The 22,755-nt window shown below is 39.5% G+C and overlaps 1 protein-coding gene across 3 annotated transcripts in view; it reads left to right on the forward strand.

Annotated features, from left to right (window-relative positions):
• Positions 1-22,755, forward strand: part of PCDH11X (protocadherin 11 X-linked) — a 553,290-nt gene that overhangs the window by 149,319 nt on the left and 381,216 nt on the right. For 2 of the 3 annotated variants that reach the window (XM_042480331.1, XM_042480332.1), the window contains exon 4: positions 1,829-4,315. In XM_042480331.1, the coding sequence (XP_042336265.1) occupies positions 1,829-4,315 (2,487 nt within the window). Of the gene's footprint in view, positions 1-1,828; positions 4,316-16,790; positions 18,374-22,755 lie in introns of those variants that run through there. The other variant, XM_042480333.1, reaches the window with a different exon arrangement.

Consider the following 22,755-nt stretch of genomic DNA (forward strand, 5'->3'; position numbering starts at 1 on the left):
AAAGAAACGCATATACAATAAGGAAGAATAATCCACAGTAGGGAAACTATGATGAGTACAATAAAGTCTAGTTACAAGTTCAATAAATGATATGGAAAGCAGCTGTAAAGCCTTCATGCATACACATAGGACACACACACACACACACACAGTACTATTGTATTGCATGATGCAAATAATTTGACTGGCTGGTGTTTCACATTTGCACATCCACAAGGTCTTCTACCTTTCAAGTGCATCATGTGCATCAGCCACGTAACGTAAAGAAACAAAGAGTATTAGTAAAGTAAAAATGCAGGGAATTAATGCTGTGAGAGCTGTGTTGGGCCATGGAAGAGCCCTTGTGACAGCAGGCCAGCTGGTCATTCCTGGACTCCCATTCTGAGGCTATGTGCTGCACACCTGTCAAGTGAGGAAGTGAATTGTTTAGAAGACATCTTGTGAGCAAATATCGCTGCTATCTGTCTTGGCTCATTATCAGATGTGACAAATCAAGCTAAAATCAGGTGATCATATCTATTCTCCAGTGTGGCATAACTTTTCTTCTAGTGTGTTATATGGGACTGCTGTGTCTAATTTGGGAAAGAAGTGAATCAGATTCTTATAATAGCATTGTATTGTTGTTTTTATTACCATTTGGGGCCTATTTCCTTCTCTGCATTGCATTGTGAAAAAACTGGCATTTGATGCAGTTAGTACATAAGAACTGAACAGGAGGTGCATGTTTCCAATCAGACAGACACACAAACAAAATACTGTCCAAGACCTGTAGATCTAGATGCTAGATTGTCCCGTATCAGATGTATTCTTTATGGTCCAACTGGTTAATGCAATGTAGTTCAGGATCTTGTACAAAACCTCATTATCTCAAACTATCAAGTTTCTTTAACACTCCATTAATTATTTCCCCCTTGGCATTTTGGTAAACATGTTCCCAAGTCATAAACAGTGGTATTTTAGCCCCAAAAGTAATGTTTCCAAGTTCAGCCGCTATCTCACTTTTGCAAATCTCTACAATATCTCACAACCAGAAACATCTGAACAATTGTCAAGTCATAAACATTTTTTTCAGTGCAAAGAATTACTTCAACTTCCTTCCCAGTCAAATCACAATGACAGTTCAAAGAAGGGATGCCCATTCCCAAATCTTGCTTATGAAGGTACAGAGACTTATTGTGTAAATGGCTAATTCTTTATAATATTTATGCCCATATTTAAACCTGATAGTTATTGGTTTAGCTAGAAAATATAAAATATTATTTGGCTTTACTATAGGGCCTAATGACATTTAAGCAAATGAAAGACCAAGCTCCAAAACACACTGGGGAAATAATCCAGTTTGAGACCTCTTTAATTGCCCTGGCTCAATGCTAGGAAATTCTGGGAACTGTAGTTTTGGGAGGCATTTAGCCTTCTCTGTCAGAGAGCTCTGATGTCAAAATAAACTACAATTCCCATGATTCCCTAGCACTGAACCAGAGCAGTTAAAGCAGTTTCAAACTGGATGATTGCTGCATTGTATTTTGGACCCAAGTGATTTCATTGACATTTGCTTTGAAATCAGTATGTCTATAAGAATTGTGCCCTTAAAACCTAGAACTTATAGTGACGTTTACTGCCAAATCAGTATACCTTAAAATTGTACCCTTATTTCTTGGCATAGCAGAACATAGATGTATTGCATATTAGTCAACCTTAAAGTAAATGAAAAATCGATAGAGATGAATGCATATGCTTTTCAAGAAACTTTTCTACAAACATGCATCTGTCCAGTTCTTAAAAGATCTAAATAATAACACATACCTCTTTCTCTTTTTTATCGTTTTAGGGTCAGAATGTATTTGGACTTGATATAATTGAAACACCTGAGGGGGACAAGTGGCCCCAATTGATAGCACAACAGGTCCTTGACAGGGAACAGAAGGACACCTATGTGATGAAGATTAAAGTGGAAGATGGTGGAAACCCTCCACGATCTAGCACTGCCATTCTCCAAGTGACAGTGACTGATGTGAATGACAACCGGCCAGTGTTTAAGGATAATGATATTGAAGTCAGCGTACCTGAAAATGCCCCTGTGGGCACCTCTGTTTCTCAGCTTCATGCCACTGATGCCGACCTGGGTTCAAATGCTCAAATCCATTTCTATTTTAGTAGCCAAATTACCAACCTTGCCAAAAGGTTGTTCACCATTGATAACGCCACTGGTCTCATCACCATCAAGGAACTGCTGGACCGGGAGGAGTCCCCAGTACACAAGTTAACTGTCTTGGCAAGTGATGGCAGCTCAACACCCTCAAGGGCAACTGTCACAGTGAATGTCACAGATATTAATGACAACATTCCATCAATAGACACTAGGTACATTATAAATCCTGTGAATGGGACTGTTCTTTTGTCAGAGAAAGCACCACTCAATACTAAAATTGCCCTGATTACTGTAATGGATAAAGATGCTGACCTTAATGGTAAAGTTACATGCTTCACAGATCATGATGTGCCATTCAGGTTAAAGCCTGTATTTGATAACCAATTTCTACTGGAGACAGCAACATTCCTGGACTATGAGACCACAAGGGAATATGCTATTAAAATTGTGGCTTCTGATTCAGGAAAACCACCCTTGAACCAATCTGCAATGCTCCTCATTAAAATTAAGGATGAGAATGACAATGCCCCAGTGTTCACGCAGCCCATTATTGGACTTTCTATCCCCGAGAATAATGCCCCTGGCACACAACTGACCAAGATAAGTGCTACAGATGCTGACAGTGGCCGCAATGCTGAGATTAGCTACATGCTGGGCTTGGATGCACCTCCCATTTTCAATCTGGACCGCCGTACAGGAATTCTGACTGCGGTACGGAAGCTGGACAGGGAAAAGCAGGATAGATATTCATTTACTGTGCTAGCTAAAGATAATGGCATGCCACCCTTGCAGACCAATGCTACAGTGACAGTTTCAGTCTTGGACCAAAATGATAATAGCCCTGCTTTCACACACAATGAGTATAATTTCTATGTGCCAGAAAATCTACCCATGTATGGCACTGTTGGGCTCATCACTGTGACAGATGCAGACTCTGGAGAGAATGCAGCAGTGACTTTATCTATATTAAATGGAAAAGATAATTTTATTATTGATCCCCTCACTGGAGTCATAAGACCCAATATAACCTTTGACAGGGAGCAGCAAGGGTCTTATACTTTTCAGGTGAAGGCTGTGGATGGAGGAAGGCTACAACGCTCATCAACTGCCAAAGTGACTATCAATGTAGTTGATGTGAATGACAACAGACCTGTATTTATCATGCCTTCATCTAACTACTCATATGACTTGGTTCCAATGTCCACCAGCCCAGGATCTGTAGTCACAAAGGTTTTTGCTGTTGACAATGACACAGGAATGAATGCAGAGCTTCGCTACAGTATTATAGGTGGGAATTCAAGGGGATTGTTTATGATTGATCAGTTAACAGGCAATGTTTCTTTGAAAGAAAAGGTCATATCAGCAGATCATGGATTACACAGACTAGTTATCAAAGTCAATGATTTAGGGCAGCCTGAGTCATTATATACTATAGCACTGGTGCATTTATTTGTGAATGAAACAGTCACCAATGGATCATATGTCCAAGAGCTAGTGCGGCGAAACATGGAAACACCAGTTGGCCAAAATGTTGGGGATGGTGAGATAACCCCACAGACCAATGACTATGTGAAGATAATCATTGCCATCATTGCAGGCACCATGACAGTAATACTGGTGATCTTTGTTACTGCTCTAGTAAGATGCCGCCAAACACCCAGGCACAAAGTTGTCCAGAAAAGTAAACAGAGTGGTGAATGGGTGTCTCCAAACCAAGAAAACCGGCAGATTAAGAAAAAGAAGAAGAAGAAGAAGCGTTCTCCAAAAAGCCTTCTTCTCAACTTTGTGACAATTGAAGAATCTAAGCCCGATGATCGTGGTCATGAACACATCAACGGCACTTTGGACATTCCTGTAGAGCTAGAGGAACAGACTATGGGAAAATATAACTGGGCCACCACACCAACCACCTTTAAGCCTGACAGTCCAGATTTAGCAAAGCACTACAAGTCTGCCTCCCCACAGCCCACTTTTCAAATTAAACCTGAAACTCCAGTGCCACCGAAGAAGCACCATGTCATTCAGGAACTGCCTCTGGACAACACCTTTGTGGTGGGGTGTGATTCGCTCTCCAAGTGTTCCTCCAGTAGCTCGGACCCTTACAGTGTCTCTGAATGCAGCTGCCAAGGAGGATTCAAAACCCCAGGCCCCATCCACACCAGACAGGTAATGCCAAGTCTCTTCTTGCACCTCTGTTTTTCTGCTTCTTTCACTCCCTTTTGCTTTATCTTCTTCCTTTTATTTTCTTCTGCCTTTAGATTTTTCTTTTTAAAAAGCCACTGAATGTTCACGCTTGGCTGAAGCACTGAGAAGTAAACAGTTTTGTGATTCATCAACACTAAAAGGAAGAAAATGAGAATGGAGTGACTTAGCTATGAGGAAATTTTGATTGCTGAATGAACGTATAAAGAGGCAATTCTTGTCTGCAGATGGCAGTGTGGCACTTCCCATTTTGCATACTATGTAGTTGTAAAGCAAATCTGCAAAACAAAAGAGAGATTACAGGCATGTCCTCCCTAGCTTGCATCTTATGCTTGGGAATCTAAGTAATCTAGGCCGGGTAAAAAGCAATAAAATTTTCAGGATCTGATAAGTGGTTCTTAATGCTAATGGAGTCTGGAATTGCAGACTTCAATTGGTTGAATCTGTAGCTCAAAGTCTCTCTGAAACAAATAGGCTTCTCTCCCTTTCCACCACTCCAACAACTTGCCTTAACAGACTAAGTGCTGTTTTCCAAACTTGAAACATACTATCCACTTTCTTAAAAGCTGGTTGCTTGACACCTCAACAACATAAATATCACTGAATTTAGTAGAGAGAAATATCATAGACACTGGAAATACTGTTAGGCTTTTAGGGACACATAGCTGTAGACTCATCTACCCATATAACATTAACACACAGTAGCTAAATAGCAAAACTCCAATTTATATGTTGTCTGAGATGCAGAGAGGAACATTTAGGTGGTATATTGTTGTTTGGTTGTTAGAGAATTCCAAGGGAAACACCTCTCTTGTTTAGATCATGATTCTGGGGGCAACAATCATATCATATTAATAATTAAAAGCTTTCCACAATAGGAGGGAAATGTCTGCTGGTACACTGGTGTATTTTGTTTTTAAAGGAACAAAACACACAAGACACTTTTAAAATTTCCTGCCTCATTTCTTTTAAAAGAGGCAACATGTCCCTTGCTTACAGCAGAAATGATGGAGTTCATTTGTATCCTTTTGTTTACAAGCTGAATTTAAATTACTTTTGCCAGCTGAAAATTAACTCCTTGAACATCATGTCTCTCTTTGTAGATATTACCACATTCAGCAATGTAGTTAAGTTGGAGGGAGTATAAAATATATATCCCGCCTATCCTTTTCTGTAGGATGGTTGTGTCTGTTTCATACCTAAAATACACTGCAGGCAGTGGCTGTAATATCTGAGATACATGACAGGAAAGGCACTGAGCGATATGTTATTTTAAGTTAATAATGTGTAGTAGAAAATGTTTTAAACAGTTTTGAGTGCTGTCTGGCTGACATGCTTTAGTTATATTTATTACTGAAGACACTCTGGGCTTTTCCAGACAAGGATCTATGTTGTAGATACATCTTCAGGCTTCACTGAATTTCAGGAAGGTGAAAGGAACATCTTTCCCATCCCTTAGCACCATCCTCTGTTACAGTAGAAACTCAGGTAGTTTATGAGAGGGACTACTTCTTGCCTGAGACTCTGGAGGGCTGTTGCCAGTCACATCCAAACTACATGGTGACTTTTAAGGTTTAGTGGCATGCTCCTACCTCCTATGTCTGTACCTTTAAGCAAACTGAGAGGTGTTTCTCCCTTGCTGTGGTTCTTGATTGCCCCACAAACAATAGGATAGGATAGGATAGGATAGGATCCTTGTAGAAGTGAGGGCTACTATGGGCATACTGGATCCTTGCCGTTTCTGGCTTCTGAAATCAGCTAGACCTGGGGCAGGGTGTTATTGGTACACTGATGACACTCAAGTATACTTCTCCATGTCCCAGTCGGCAGCTATGATGACAAATGGCATTTCTCCCCTCATGGACTGGATGAGGAAAAAAACCTCAAGCTAAATCCAGACAAAATGGAGGTACAAAATGGAGTAGGGGCCCCCTAACCAGGTATAGAGCTGCAACCTCCAGTTCTAAATGGGGTCACACTCTCCATAAAGGACTGTGTTCGCAGTCTGGGGGTGCTCCTAGATCCATTACTTCACATGACAAACCAAGTGAATGCGACAGTCAGGAATGCCTGTTATCAGCTTCGGCTGATACACCAGCTGCACCCTTTCCTGGAAGTAAAGGACCTAGAAACTGTACTACATGCACTGGTAACCTCTCGACTTGATTTCTGTAATGCGCTGTACATGGGGTTACCCTTGTGCCTAGTCCGGAAACTTCAACTAGTGCAAAATATGGCAGCCAGGCTGGTCTCCAGAAAATCTAGGCGTGACCGAATAACACCTGTTCTAAAATCTCATCACTGGCTGCCTATCAGTTTCCAGGCACAGTACAAGGTGTTGGTTATAACTTTTAAAGCCCTACATGGCTTGGGTCCAACCTATATTTATTTCCATATAATCCGCCCCGCACACTCAGGTCATTTGGGAGGAATCTATTGAGGCCTTTAAAATCCAGATTAACTGCTACCTCCCAGAGAGCCTTCCATGAAATTGCTCCCAGACTATGGAACGGCCTGCTGGACGAGATCCATCAAATTATCAGTTCAGACAGCTTCAAAAAAGCTGTTAAGACGAATCTCTTCCAGCAGGCCTTTCCTGAACAGAAGTACCCGGCTACAGAATGATTGCTTCTCACATCCTGTGTTAGCCCACCACTCTGCCCTAATTATATTATTATTGTTATACTTTTTTCTTTTTTCTTAATAGATATTTTAATCTCTAATTTAAATTGTATTATGTTTAATTCTGTTTTAAGGGGGGGGGGGGGGGAAATCTGAGATATAATATTGAACTTGCTATGCCCATTCATGCTCTATGTGGGACTGCCTTTGGAAACTGTTTGAAAATGTCAGCGGGTCCAAAATGCCTCAAGTTAGAATGCTGACCGGATCCAGTTACAGGGAACGTATAACTCCTGTATTGAAACAGCTTCACTGGCTATTGGTTCATTTCTGAGCACAATTCAAAGTGCTGGTCATGACCTATAAAGCCCTACACGGCTTAGGTCCAGACTATTTGAGAGACCGTACAGCTCTATACGAACCACTTAGAGCCCTAAGAACCTCAGGGGAAGGCTTTCTCTCGACCTCACCACCATCCCAGGCTTGTTTGGTGAGGACACAAGAGAGAGCCTTCTCAGTAGCTGCTCCCAGCCTGTGGAGCTCCCTTCCATGGGAAGCTAGGCTGGCCCCCTACCTCCTGGTCTTTTGCCGGCAAGCGAAAACATTTTTATTGCAGCAAGCTTTTTAAAATCATGCAGGCCTGGTTTTATTGGGGAATGGAGGGATAAGTTTAGATTATTTTTAACCTTTTACAGTGGACCCTTACTGTGGTTTGATTCCAAGATCCCCTGTGGATAACAAAATCCATGGATGCTCAAGTCCCATTAAATATAATGACATAGCAAAATGGTGTCCCTTGTAAAAAATGGAAAAACAAGGTTTGATATTTGAAAATTAAACTTTTTTTTAACATTTTCAAACCGTGGATGCTTGGATCCATGTATAAAAAATTTGTGTATAAGAAGGGCCAACTGTATGTTTTAAATTTTGTATGTTGTAATTTTAAAAACTTTTTACTATTTTAATTGGACTATTTTAATTGTTTTTTAAAGTGTTTTTTAATGTGTATGAGTGTGTGTGTATTGTGAGCCGCCTTGGGTCCCAACTTGGGAGAAAGGCGGGATAAAAATTAAATAAATAAATAAACTGTAATTTGCAAAGGAAAACATATATATTGGAGGGAGGGTATAGGATTTTTATCATATGCACAGTACAAGCATGCTTCCTTCTCCTGGAGTTGGAGAGGATAAAAGGAGTGACAGAGGATTAAAAACCTCTACTTCACTGGGGATGGGGGTTAGGTCTCACATACTTATTTTTAGTAGGAAAAAGTAGGTGCTTGGTATGTATTAAAGGCACATATTGTTGGGTTTCAAGAGTACAAAAAAATACTGGTTAAACATATTCATTTCTGTAGAAGGGTCTGACTTACATTCCAATACTGCCAGAGAGCTGAAGGTCAGTGCTGGGCATGTTTTCATTTATATAGTGGGGAGGGAAGAGGGAAGAGAAGGTGTGGGAAGGAGAAAAAGGGGTATCTGCAGCCCTAAACTCTGTCTCAGGCACAGTCTCAACAATGTTTGCTGTAGTCTGTTAGAGACATGAGTAGGTAGGTCTATTCTCTCTTCTTCCTTATTTATGTGTTCTGTCTTTTAACTGACAAACCAACATTTCATAGTGCCTGGAAACTCTTATGTCTCTGGCATAACATTTGGTGATACTTTACTTCAGCACAATCAAATATTCTTTTTGTATTTCTTATTTATGAACTTGTACACTTCTGCAGATTTAGAGAAATTTTCCAGCATATAAATTTTTCCCCCCAGTGTCATGATTTTACTGACTTAACAATTAGCAGGTAAGTACTTGAGTTCACTATTAGAAAAGAATGATTGTGTGATAGAATAATAATGATTCTGGACTGCATTATTTCAGGCTGGAAGTGAAGGGTCATTTTTCTTAATAATTCCCTTCCACTCTTTTAACCCTTCAGATATTGTCAGATTGCAGCAGCAGTTATCCATTTTATCTCTTCTTGTTCTGTTTAGGACTAAAGACAGTTGTAATTCAACAACATATGGAGACAGAATTCAAAGACATAGCCATGTTAGTATGAAATATCACTATGCAAAGAGAACTTGTAGCAGCTTTGAGACTGAGGGAAATAATAATAATTTATTTATATACCACCTTTCCAAAAAGATCAAAGCAGTTTACAAAATTACATAAAACACATAAAATACATAAATGAAAGAAGTTGTAGTGCAAGCTTTTGTAAACTTTGGGCCTGAATAGACAGGCCAAAATAAAACTGCTTTGGGTAACTTTGAAGGTATGCTGTTTAAACAGCATCTTAAGAGGCCAGAAGCTGTGCCTCATGGCATTAGGACTGGAACATGGCTTTGGCGCGTCTTCCAGCCTCTTAGGACACATGCATCACTTAAACAGCATACCTCCAAAGTGACTCAAATCAGCTTTATTTTGGCCTTTCTTTTTGGGCCCTTAGCCACACATTTTCCACCCCTGAACTGCATGTGGCATGATTTGGGTGAAACATGTAACACAGCTCTTTTCTTAGTGTTTCTCTTTATCCATACAGTTAGTTTCTTAGTTTCTTTTCATGGAGACATATTCAGTTGTCCTTAACCTACAGACTGCAGGGCTGCCATCCAATATTTACTCTGCATCATATAGGCCTAGTTTAATATTCAAGCAGCAGAATCAGGTGGTACTCCTCCTCCACATGAAATATGATACAGTATGGTGTAGAGAATTCTAGCATTTTACTCTGGTTTACTCTATAAATTAAGATAGAGAACCTGATGTTTTGGACTAAGATGAGTTTCTGGGAACTGAAGTCCCAAAGATACAGAGGGGAAAACATTTCTCACATATGATATATATAATCCTTTCACACAAATGCTGGCAAGGACGTAGCTAGGATTTTGGGAAGGGGGGGGGGGCCCCAGACTAAGCGCCACCATTATAGGGGGGCTTGGGTGCAGTGGCGCAGCAGCACACACTTTTTTTTTTATCAAGGGGGGGGGGGGGGCCCCCCAGCCCCCCCCCCCCTCCCCAGCTACATCCCTGATGCTGGCGTTTGCAGTTTGGTAAGGCACTAGAGCTCACAGCCTCAACAACCCTGTTCATGTCTTGGAAACTCAGGCCCTGTACACACCGGCTATTAAGGCTGGCATGGGGGCAGAGTTGGGGCGTAGCGTCCTCAGGATGCACACCCGACTCCACCACCCAGAGTGCCCTGACACTGCGCACTGCTCCACATAGCACACAGCATCATGGTGCTCCTCCAACACTGCATCCATACGATGCAGCACCAAAGGAGTACCGTATAGCCATGGCAATGCAGCTGTGGTGCCCTTTCAAAGGTGCAAAACCACTTTTTGTGGCTCCTTTTTGCACCTTCGAAAGGCTGGATGAGGGCCATGACATGAGGTTGCCGTGGCCCCGATTTAGCTAGGAATGGGACGCCATCTCACCGCCCCTTAGGGGATGTATGTAAAGCCCCTCAGAGATGTGGCTTCCTTGTTTGAGTCTATCTTGATTGACCCAATCAAGGAAAGCACAACTCTGAGTCTGTGAGACCTGAGCAGGATTGTTGAGGCTATTGAGCTCTAGTGCTTTACCAAACTACAGACCCCAGAATTTGTGTGAAAGAGCCATATATATCATTTGTGATGAATATTTTCCCCTCTGTATGTCTGGGACTTCAGTTCCCAGAAACTCAAGCTTAGTCCAAAAAATCAGGTTCTGGAATGTATTATTATTATTTATTATTTATATAGTGCTGTAGATTTACACAGTGCTGTACTTATAGACAATAAAATCGATAAAAATGAAACCTGCCAATGGCATACATTTTACAAAATACATATAAAACAATAGATAATAATACAAGATAGAATTACATAAAATAAAGAGGCAACAGATTAAGTACATCAAGTATCAAATAAAAGAAAATATCAGATAACAATCGGATAAAACTGTCAAACAATGCCTGGGAATGCTTGTTATTGTTCAGGGAAGAATTTCCAGGCTTTGTGTGACTGTTTATCCAATTGTTATCTGATATTTTATTTTATTTGATACTTGATGTACTTAATCTGTTGACTCCTTATTTTATCTAATTCTATCTTGTATTATTATCGATTGTTTTATTTGTATTTTGTAGAATGTATGCCATTGGCAGGTTTCATTTTTATCGATTTTGTCTATACGTACAGCACTGTGTAAATCTACAGCACTATATAAATAAAGAATAATAATAATAATAATAATAATAATAATAATAATAATACATTCCAGAACCTGATGTTTTGGACTAAGCTTGGGTTTCTGGAAACTGAAGTCCCAGACATACAGAGGGGAAAATATTAATCACAAATAATATATGTGGCTCTGGTTAAAGAAGTGATGTCCCTTGCTTGTGGGGTAGGGAGGTTCCAGGAGTGAGGGGCAGCAAGTGAAAAGGGATGAATCCGGGATGGGGCAGTGGAGAGCCTGGGCTGGGACAGCAGACCTTGACTACCAGAATAGAGGGTACAAGTGGGAATGTAGTCTTTCCCTTTTCCTACTGTCTTCGCCTTACCAAATTTTGTTGCCTTTTCTAGTAAATTATTTCTGCTCATTATATGTCTAAAGTATGACAGTTTCAATGTAATCATCTAGATATCTAGGGAGAGGTCAAGCTTGATTTGCTGTAACACCCATTTATTTGCCATGTTAGCAGTCCAGTGTATCTGTAAAACTGTTCCCCAGACCACATTTCAAATGAGTTTATTCTCTTGCTAGCAGGTTTCTGTACTGTCCAGCTTTCACAACCATACATAGAAACAGTGACATGGACAGTTCTAACTTTAGTATTCAGTATTTTTTACTTTACACTTTATATTTACATTTAAGGATCTTGTCTAGTTCTTTCATTGCTTTGCCCTTCCAAGTCCTAGTCTTCTGACTTCTTGACTTCAGTTTCCATTCTGCCTCATTACTATCTAAAGCATCTGGCACTCACAAACACCTCTCCTCCTCTCTGGCTGTGAAAATACATTAAACACTTGGTGATTCCCTCAGCTAGACAACCATTAAGTGAGCCGGATGTGTAGGGGAGTCTCCTTCTTTGGAGGTCTTTAAGCAGAGGCTGGATGGTCATCTGTTGGGGATGCTTTGATTGTGAGTTCCTGCATGGCAAGGGGTTGGACTGGACAGCCCTTGTGGTCTCTTCCAACTCTATGATTCTACAGTGAAACTTTTCCTTACGTGGAGGATCCATTCCAGACCCCGACACCCCCCCCCCCGGCTTAAGGCAAATACTGTGTATGCTCGAGCCTCTTTAAAAACAATGGGGCTTGTGCATGCCTTGTGGCACATGTTCTATGGGTACATGCACCATTGGTTGTACCATTGTGCAGCTTCCAGTGTTCTTTCCTGACTTTAGCTTCTTGTTCAGAGTACAGGTTGTACATCAGGGCAATCAAATGTCGTAGCACATCCATTTCATTAAGAGTGAGCCATAATTTTTCATGAATTACAACATCAAAGGCTTTGCTATAATCTATAAAGCACAGGTTGACTTTCTTTTTAAAATCTTTGGTACAGTCTACCATCCAACTTATTTGCACAATATGATCTTTAGTACCTATGCCATTCCTGAACCCAGCTTGGATATCTGGAATTTCTTTCTCCATAAACGTCTTTTATGAAGAATTCTGAACATCACTTTGCTTGCATGGGAGATAATTTGCAATGGTCAAGTGGTTATTGCAATCCCTGGTGTCCCCTTTCTTGGAGAGTGGAATGTACATTGACCATTTCCAATCTGTGGGCCATTGTGTTTTTCCCCACATTTGCTGACAGATTTTAGTTTGAACTGGTGTAGATTCTGCCTGTAAAGCTTGAAGCAGTCCTATTGGTATGCTTCACCTAATGGTGAATTATTACTCCCAGTTGCCTTGAGTGCAGCTTCAACTTTCTAAAATTGTGGGTTCATCTTTTAATGTTTTTTCCATGAATTACTATGTTATCCTTCCATTTCTTGTCTAGTTCTTCATTGTATTGTTTCCATAATCTTTTTATTTGTATTTGTTCACGTCATGTGTTCTTCTGCTGGTTGTATAGCATCCCTACTCTTGGTTTAAATTTTCCTTTGATTTCTCAGATCTTGTGGAAAAGGACTCTTATTCTTGCCTTTTTGTTGTCATCATTTCTGCTTCAATTATTATAGTAGTTTTCTTTGCCCCTGCACATAAGTCACTGAACAGACGATTAAGAGGCGATATGATAGCTCTGTTTAAATACTTGAAGGGATGTCATATTGAGGATGGAGCAAGCTTGTTTCCTGCTGCTCCAGAGACTAGGACCCAGAACAATGGATACAAGCTACAAGTAAACAGATTCCACCTAAACATTAGGAGGAACATCCTGACAGTGTGGGCTATTCAACAGTGGAACACACTCCCTCGGAGTGTGGTGGAGTTTCCGTCTTTGGAGGTCTTTAAACAGAGGCTGGATGGCCATCTGTCGTGGGCTACATTGATTGTGAATTCCTGCATGGCAGGGGGGTTGGACTGGATAGCCCTTGTGGTCTCTTCCAACTCTATGATTCTATGACAATGTCCCTGGCTTCAGTTGCAATGATCAAAGGGTGACTTCACAAAATTAAGCCAGTCACTTTCCTGCTTCTTTTCTTGATCCTAGGCCAAATTTTCTCACAATCTTTGATTCTACTGTATTTCTTACTTTTGTATTCCAATCTCCTATGACTACCAAGAAGTCCTGTTTTGATGTGTGATTAGTTTCCTCCTAGACTTCAGCACAAAATCTTTAATTCCATCTTGTGCCTCTGGAGTGGGTGCATTAACTTGGATTATGGTTATATTGATGGGTTTTCTCTGAAGTCTTATTATTATTATTATTATTATTATTATTATTAATGTCAGTCAAATTTTGCATTATGTCCTTTGACTGCTTTTGTTATATCTCCCCTCACTTTTAATGGCATTTCTTCTTAGATTTTTAATTTCTCGAGTAAAAATATGTGCAATTATCTGACTCAAAATGTCCCATTCCTGTCCACTTTAGCTGACTTGCCCTAAGTATTGAAATATTTATACATTTCTTGTTTTACTATGTCTGGCTTCCTCTGATTCATTCTTTGCACATCCCATGTTCCTGTAATATGTGTTGTGTAAATTCCAACTTTCCTTTCACCTCTGAGCATGTTAACAGCTGAATGTCCTTTCATCTTGAGTCCAGTTCCATCATTAGGGACATTGCCATTTTATTTATTTATATCCAGATATAGGTTCTCAAGGTGGTTAACAGAAAATTCAAAACAAAACTATTTAAAAACAACACAAAAACATTTTAAAAGTTTAAATATAACTTTTAAAAGGTGATTACATAATGAACAATGAACATTAAAATAGTATATAAAATATATTATTAAAAATATATTTTTAAAAACTATATTGTTGTTGTTACTTTGTGCCTTCAAGTCATTTCTGACTGGCTTAGAGTATGTGACATGTCCAGTAAAACCCAGCAATTTTCTGTGGCTGAACTGGGAACTGAACCCTGATCTCCAGAGCTGTAGTTTAATGCTCTAACCACTAGACCACTCTGGCTATATATGCAAACCTTAAAATATGAATCCCACATCATTTAAAAGCCCAGATTTTGTCAGTATGAAAAAGCCTGCTAGCACAAAAATGTTTTTACCTGCCAGTGAAGTGAAAGTAGGGGTGGGATTATCATGCTCCCTATAGCCAGCGCCAGTGGGACAACTCAAGTTTTTGAGCACTTTTCAAAGACACCCTCATGTATAGTGTATTACAGTAATCCAAACAGGATGTAGCCAAGGTGTATAGCACCTTCACTACATACAGCTTCACCATGGGTGCATTTGGCATGCTAGCTTCAACTGTGCAAAAGCACTCCTGGTCACTACTGAAACCTGGGCATACATTACAGCCTTCAGGAACAACTTTTTTGGAGTTAGGTGGAAAGAAGTGATAGACAGCACACTGTTGACAACTGACTATAAAACCCCAGAAAACATTTCCCAGAAATTTCATGTAGATGTTAAATAACAGAGGGGGCAAGACTAAACTTTGAGGAACTCCATAGGCTAATGGACAAGGAATTGAGCTGGAATCCCCCAGCTCCACCTTCTGAGGCCACCCCTCCCTTTAAGAAAGAATGGAGCCACTGTAGAACATTACATCCAAGCCCACTGTACTGTACTGTACCCCAGTAGGTTGTTGGGTGCCTTTCAACATGTGAGTGTCATCTCTTGTGTCATTTTGGATTGCCTTATCATAGGGTTTTCTTGGTAAGACATTCAAAAGGGGCTCACTATGCCTCTTTCTATGGAATACTAACAAGTGTTTGCTATGATGCCATGGCCATTGTCTGTGAGAAAGCCTCTGCCAGAGTCACCCCCAAGTAGTGCTGGTACCCAGTAGCAGTTTGGCACATTTAGTCTGGCTCCACAGGAGAAGTCTGTCTAACATGAGTAACCCTGCTAGCAGCATTGCTACCATTGACCTAGCCATTTGCCTCACAGAGCATGCAATCTAACCACTTTGGAAAGTACTAAACTGAAAGCCTCAGCATTTGATTGGGTGTTGCCATGACACTTAAAGTGGAATCATAGTGCTATAATTGTCAAGGAGGTGAAAGGGCCTATAGTCTATTAATGTGGCGGAATGACATGGCTGAAGAAAAATCAACTGGGCTGCACCACCCATATTGCAGGTGGGCTCATGGGAGTTGAAATCCAACATCTAGAAGGCCATGTAATTCCTATCCCTGCCTTAAAGTTCTATTTTTATATGTAGGTCCTATAGTATTCTTGTTATAGGATATCTACTTTGTGATTTTTTTCTGCCTCTGTTTTTTATTTCTATTACTAATTTGTAATCATTTTGTCTAGCGCTGCTTCTGTGCATTTCCCCCCACTTTGTTTGTATTTTCCATTAGTGCTGATTACTTTATTTTGTTTCAAACTTCTTTTCTTCCTCCATACCCCATCTTTCTCTTGACTCTCGACATTTTTCAGCATGGCTCAATATGAGCAGACTAAAGCAATTCTCAAAATGGTAGTTAACCGGTTGCCTTGCGGACAGGAGATTTGATTGTCTATAGGTGATTGTCTATAAATAATAAATTGCTAGAGAGTACAAATAAATACATTCTTATTTACTTTCCCAGCTAGAAGTCCAGTAAAATTGAAGGATCCCTTGGCTGCATGACATTTTATAAAGATGTGAACTTTTAAAAAGTTGGAGCCTGACATACCCCTTTTGAGGAAATGTAATAGTTGTGTTATGTTAGGTAATGTTTGTCCTCTTAGGACATATATTACACTGTGGATCTATATTGTAGCTTTTAAACACTAGTTGCCGCTTTCTTCCAAAGGATACTATGAATTGTAGTTGATGAAGGTTTGATAATTCTGCATTAAGAATTTCACCTTCAGAGACCTTTTGCCTGTTTATTGGATAAAAGGTACAAGTACAGTTCTTCAATCCTGTGGGGAGAGGGAATGTGTATTAAATTAAAGGTCTAGATATATATCCTGAGATGTCTTTTGTAAGGATAACATCCCTGCTGCCTTTTGCTATATAAAGTGCTTTCCCTCTTAAGCCTGAATTTTCAATTTTCCTTCCTGTCTAAATTGTTGTTCAATTTTGTTTTTGTTTGTGTTTTTGTTTTTAAAAACTGAGTAACTTAGTCTGCCCTTCTGCCCCCCCCCCAACAGTATTAAGCTAAGGGATATTTGGCAGGTAGTGCCAAGCTAGTGTGGGAGATGTGATGCTAAAGGCAGGGGCTTTTCTCATGCTGTTTCTCTGTTTGCCAGCTCTGAACGTCTTCGCATCAGCTGTTAAGTACTGCAGTCGTATACAATGATGTTAAGCCAGCAAACATGGAAATATGGGAATAGCACGAGAAAGCCCTTTGTCCTCTCTCCCTGATTGCTGAAGAATTTTATCGTCTGATCTCCAGAGGGGTTTTCGAAGTGGCGCTGAACTGTTCAAGCTGCCCTACTGAAAGGTATTCAGGGCAAGAACATTAAGAATTGAAAGGAAAGAAAAGACAAGACAAGACAAAGAGAGACTTTAGAACATTCTGCTATAGTTGCTTTATAATGTAGTTTTTGCAAAGACAAAGGAAGTGATATTAATCATCATTCCGTGTGAATGGTGGTAACTATAAGCTAAACCTTTTATTTTATTTTATTTTGCTTGTCTCCACTTTGTTGTTTATGGACTCATTCCCTTAATTTATTTATGTTGAAAATATACTTTATATCTTTCACCAATTCCTTTTGCATACTGAAAGAAAAGAGCAATAATTTTTATGCATATACATTTTAAAAGACCAAGGTAAAGTTCTTTATACTCCCTACATTTCTCATTAATCTGTGTTGTCTCATGCACTGCACAATAAAAAGTTGTTGTTGCTTTGAGGTATTTTGTAAGAAAGGCAGTGGTTTGGATCTAGATTTAGACCTGATGAAATTGCTGAGAATTCAGCAGTGACTAATTGAAGTCATGATTATTTCTGTGTTTTCACTCTGGATAGAACTAATGCCATTATGGGGGATGGATGGATGGATGGACAGACAGACAGATAATAGTTCACACATCTGTCAAGTCAGTGTTCTTTATGGTGTGGTGGCAGAACATCTGTTCACCCTTTCCACTACTGCCACATGTTTAATGTAAGATGATACAGAGGAGCTCCATGTAGAGGCCAATATATGCAGAGGGCTGGTTCCTATCATGATTCACACACATAGAGTAGTGCGGACAATGTAAACCATGCTCCTTCTAGAAACACTAACATCACATGTCATGCCATGAGTTAGGAGGTGGCGTGTTCCCTTTTCTCCCTGATAGAAATCTCCAGCTATAGTCTTAAACACATTGGCTAGAAACAGTAGTCTGAATACTTCATTGAAAATAATGTAACACAACGCCAGGTAAATATAGGATTGTTCTGAGTGTATATAAATTATCCTGAAAGAGAGAATCCAGCTCCAATTTTCATCTCCTTATGTATGTATTTGCCGACACATCTCTCAATCCCTCTCATTTGCTTACAAGCTATTACTTACCGTATATACTTGACTATAAGTTGACCTCATGTATAAATTGGGAGCCGGTTGTGGGGCAAAAATGGTGGATATTGATATAACCCATGTATAAGTCAAGGGTAAACCTTAGGGGCATGTAACAAAGGATGTAAAGGATGAAGGAAGGGAAAGTGATGTCAAAGCATGCTGTTATTTGTCCACCCAGACATTCAAAAGGTTCAGAAGCAGCACCACACTGGAGGCAGTAGAGCTTTTGTGGTGCTTTTATAGGTTCTTCTGGGATGGACTAAACTCTCACCTCTTGCCACTATACTCAGAGAAGGAGATGGTTCTTCTTCTTCTTTTTAATAAGGGAGAGGTGGGATATAAATTATTATTATTATTATTATTATTATTATTATTATTATTATTAAATGAGAGTTAAGGTACATTGACCCATAGATAATTCAACCCATGTTTTTTGGGTCGGGTTTTTGACTAAAATGTCTAGACTTATACATGAGTATATACAGTAAGCTTTTCAAAGACGTATTATTTTATATTATGCAAGATAGCATTTTTAAGAAGACCTTAACATAGTAATTTTTTTCCAAATATTTACACCAAATGCCTTGCATTTAATATGGTAAATGGTATTTGTTTTGTTTTTTGGTTTGCTTTGTTTTTTAGAAAGATTAAAAATCCAAAATTTTAACTAAAACTATTACAGATTAAAAGTGCTACCTGGCATTAACAACTGTCTTTTTAGACTGTTTGGAAAAATGACTTGATTTATCTTCTGTTAACATAAGATGTAATGTTTTTGTTCTTCCCTGTTATTTATCACATAATTAACATGTATACAATGCCTACTGCAGTTGCATTAATGTGTTCCACTTTATCACCCTTCCGGCAATAATACATAAATGAATGTACACTTCATGTCATAGTATTAGCCTCTGGTGCACAAATCAATGAGAACAGTCCACATGGAATTTTGATTGTTGATAACTCTGTTGAAAAGAAGAGCAAAGGATCAATTGCATTCCATTCAGTCGGATGTGTGGGACAATTTTCCTACTGGATTGTATTCATTTCTTTACATTTCTTTATATGGAAGAAAAAGGAATATAAAAGAACTTGGGATTTGTTTTGTCATTGTATGAATGCTAATATAAGATTAGGTTGCTGGGGGTGGGGTGTGGGGAATAGATTCACTTTGTCCTAATCTAATGTTCTTTGCCTGCCTGGATCAACGTTAAATGCCACATAGAAAGTGCTTTTGCACATAACAATATATGCACTAAAAGAGCAGATGTACAAGTGGCATGTGCTTCCACTTTTTGTCACATGTTGCCTCCTTTAAAGGGAGATGCTAAGCTCATCTAGAACCTGCATATTTGTCTGGAGCCCTCACTAATTCTTCAGACTAGACAATGTGTAGCAAAAACTAAATGCAAGTCACGGTCACATTTCTTTTCTAGTGCATATTAAGTGCAGCCTTACCAGAGCTATATACCTTGAAAATCATTTAAAACTTAGTTACCTGCTTAAATGTTGTCTATCAGAATAAATTGGCCTTAAAAATGCTTAAGTTTGACTGGATTGATCACAGGTAAAAGGGTTTCCTTCTGTTCTTGAACTGGAAAGCCAAGGTGGGTATAGAAGATCCATATGCCTACTGTAACACTCACTCATGGAAGTAGTTGACGAACATTGTATAGATTTAAAAATGAAACAAAGCAAAGGCTCTTCTACACAGTATGCTTAACATTTACTTGAAAGTTTAAATGTTATTGAGGATCCATGAACTAGACTATCCAAATGAAAATATCACATGCTCGTATATATCTGATGTAACTGTACTTAAAACAGGTGTGCTGTGTGATCCCACTTTTTCACCAGTCAAACTGTAGATTGTCAGCAAGGACTCTTAGCTCAAGTTCTCATCATGTTTGCTGTCTGGCTCTTTTGAAAGGAACTGCTTATCTGGTTCTCTGATCTGTAAAGTATAATAAACCTTATTTATAATGGTATATTTTAATTTACAGTACTGATTTCCATGTTGGCAGATGTGGTTTTTGTGAGGAGGGTTTTTTATTGTCTTACAAGTAGTTTCCCCTTAATCTACCAGGGAAAAAAAATTATGTTCATTCTTACAAAATGTTTTCCCTTGTTTTCCACAATTTTACAGTATTAATCATACAGTTCATACAGCAAGGATTCTTGATGCTACTGAGAACACATTCTACACTTTTCTTTAAAATATCAGCAGTCAAAACCAAACACAAGTCAGGATTTCTTTAATAACAGATTCAATAATACTATTGCAAGAACTGCACTTCTACAACATGTCAGATTCTGAGAACCAATGAAACTGAAGATGGCAAGAGACAGGACAAGCAACTTTAGCTCATACTCACAGAGCCAGGCCTGCAGTTTGCTATGGCTTCAAGATGTGGCTGAAAATAACATAGCAATAGCAATAGCAAGTACAGTTCTATACCGCTTATCAGTGCACTTAAGCACTCCCTAAGTGGCTTAGAAAATGTTAGCTAATTGCCCCTAACAATCTGGGTACTCATTTTAGTGTCCTCCTCTGAAAGATGCAAGCCTGAGTCGAGCTTCAGCCCTTTCACTGGTTTTGAACATGCAACCTTATGGTTTGAGTGAGTGAGTGGCTGTAGTACAGGCATTTTACCACTGCGTTAGCAGTGAGCTTGTAGGAAGTCGACAAGGTACATAATTCAGTAGATAGGGGATAGTGGGTAAAAAAGGCATAGCATGGGGAACAGTTTAGTAACCTACAGTCTAGACTGACTACAATTCCTCAAGGCCAAGGGTGCAACATTGTCCGTTTTGGAAAGAAATGAGAATAAGACTTCCTTGTTGCTGAAGTCCTTGAGAAACTGTCTGCTTGTCCTCTTGCTGCTACTTCAAAGTGGCTCCACTTCCTTTATTAGCATTTTCATGCAGTGATTTGTTCTGTATTTTCATCTCAAATTTCTGCAGTTCCCTCATTTGATCTGGTGGGATCTGAGGAAGGAGTTGGTATGCAACACCAAAGTTTTCACTGTCATAGAGGAGAATAGCTATGTATGGACATATCCACCCTACTACACTCTGAATATAGAATTTTCACTTCCCCCCCCCCATTCCTTTTCCCCATTATGGAGCCTGCTCATTGATATGGAAGAACCAGTTCAGTTCAATGTTGTTTAATAGTGCTTAAAAACTTCCTAGCCCCCAATAACATGAACCTTATTACGCTGAGAACCTAAATTTTAAGATGTGGTGATGTTCCATTTGCTTATATCACAGTATTTGGCAGTATTGCACTGAATTAAGTCCAGCTTAGAATGGCTCTCATTGTTAGTCTCATCATTTGGAAGATTATCACATTAGGACTTACCATCTCTCAATCGTCTCTAGATCATTGAGGAAGCGCACATGTATGAACACTTGGCACACTTCCTCAGTGTCAAGGAATCATTGGCTCCCTGTAGCGTTACGGAATCATTCAAGGAGAGTGAATTTCCTCTTAAAGGAAACTTTGCATTAAGAGGAAATTCATTCTCCCTGAATGATTCAGTAATGCTAGACAGAGCCAACGATTCCCTGACACTGAGAAGGTGTGCCAGGCGTTCATACATGCGCGCTTCCTCAACAATCCAGGGGCAATTGAGAGATGGTAAGCCCTAGTGTGATAATCTTCTTAGTCTGCCAAAACATGAAAACTATGATAGTTTACCAAAAATGTGAAAAATCTCACAATGGGTGGCCAATTTATTTCATGAAAAAGGTATATAGTTATGGGATTGTTTTGAAATCATAGTCAGGAAGGAATTTTAGGGTAAGTGAAAAGTTAGGCATACTTTTCTACCCACTGATTCTGCTATCCTGATATTAGCATGATGAAAATAAAATGGGGCTAGGAAGCACCTGTTTTCCTTGGACCATTTTCCACCCAACATAAGTATGCTTTTACATGAACAATAATGACTGGAGGTATTCTAACTCTCTCATACTAAATGCTTTCTCTGATAATAGCTTTGCTTCTCCTTTTCCTTGTCATTGCAGCCTAGATTGTTTGTGAATGCATGCCTCCCAAAGCTCAGTTCTGCCAAACATAATCTCAACAGATTTACTGCTCACCTGAATTTGGAGTGAGCTAATAGTTGAGGTCAAATACAGCATCTAATCTGCAGCTTCTGAGTAAAGCCAGCTGTATGTCCTCTGTTGGGGTAGAGTGTTATTAGTCTCTAGAGCCAAGTCTCTTATACAGGGGTTTCATTAATCAAGGGACTTCCAAAGGTTGAGGAGTTGTGTCTAAACCCCACAAAACAATCCTGTACACATCTACTCAGAAGTTCCATTGTTTTGTTTAATTAACTAAGCAGTCATATTTTTTCTTTCTTTTACATTGCATGTGGGATGTGGTAGCTTAGTGGTTAAGAAGCCAGTTCTTATGATCAAAAGATCAGAAGGTTGGCAATTCGAGGCTCAGGTGCTGCATGTTGGGGTGAGCTCCTATCACTTGTCCCTGCTTCTGCCAATATAACAGTTCGAAAGCAGGTAAATAAGGCATTAAAAGTGTTACAGCGTCTGCCTTTCTGAGGGGGGGATAAGATTTCAAAGGGCAAGGGGCCAACTGGGGGTCACCTGCTATGCCCCCACCACCTGTTCAGTTCACTTCATCTTTATTACGATCATAGACCAGCACAACCCACCGCCTGAGCTGTAATGT

The sequence above is a fragment of the Sceloporus undulatus genome, chromosome 7 (genome assembly GCF_019175285.1).
Source record: "Sceloporus undulatus isolate JIND9_A2432 ecotype Alabama chromosome 7, SceUnd_v1.1, whole genome shotgun sequence".
NCBI lineage: Eukaryota > Metazoa > Chordata > Lepidosauria > Squamata > Phrynosomatidae > Sceloporus > Sceloporus undulatus.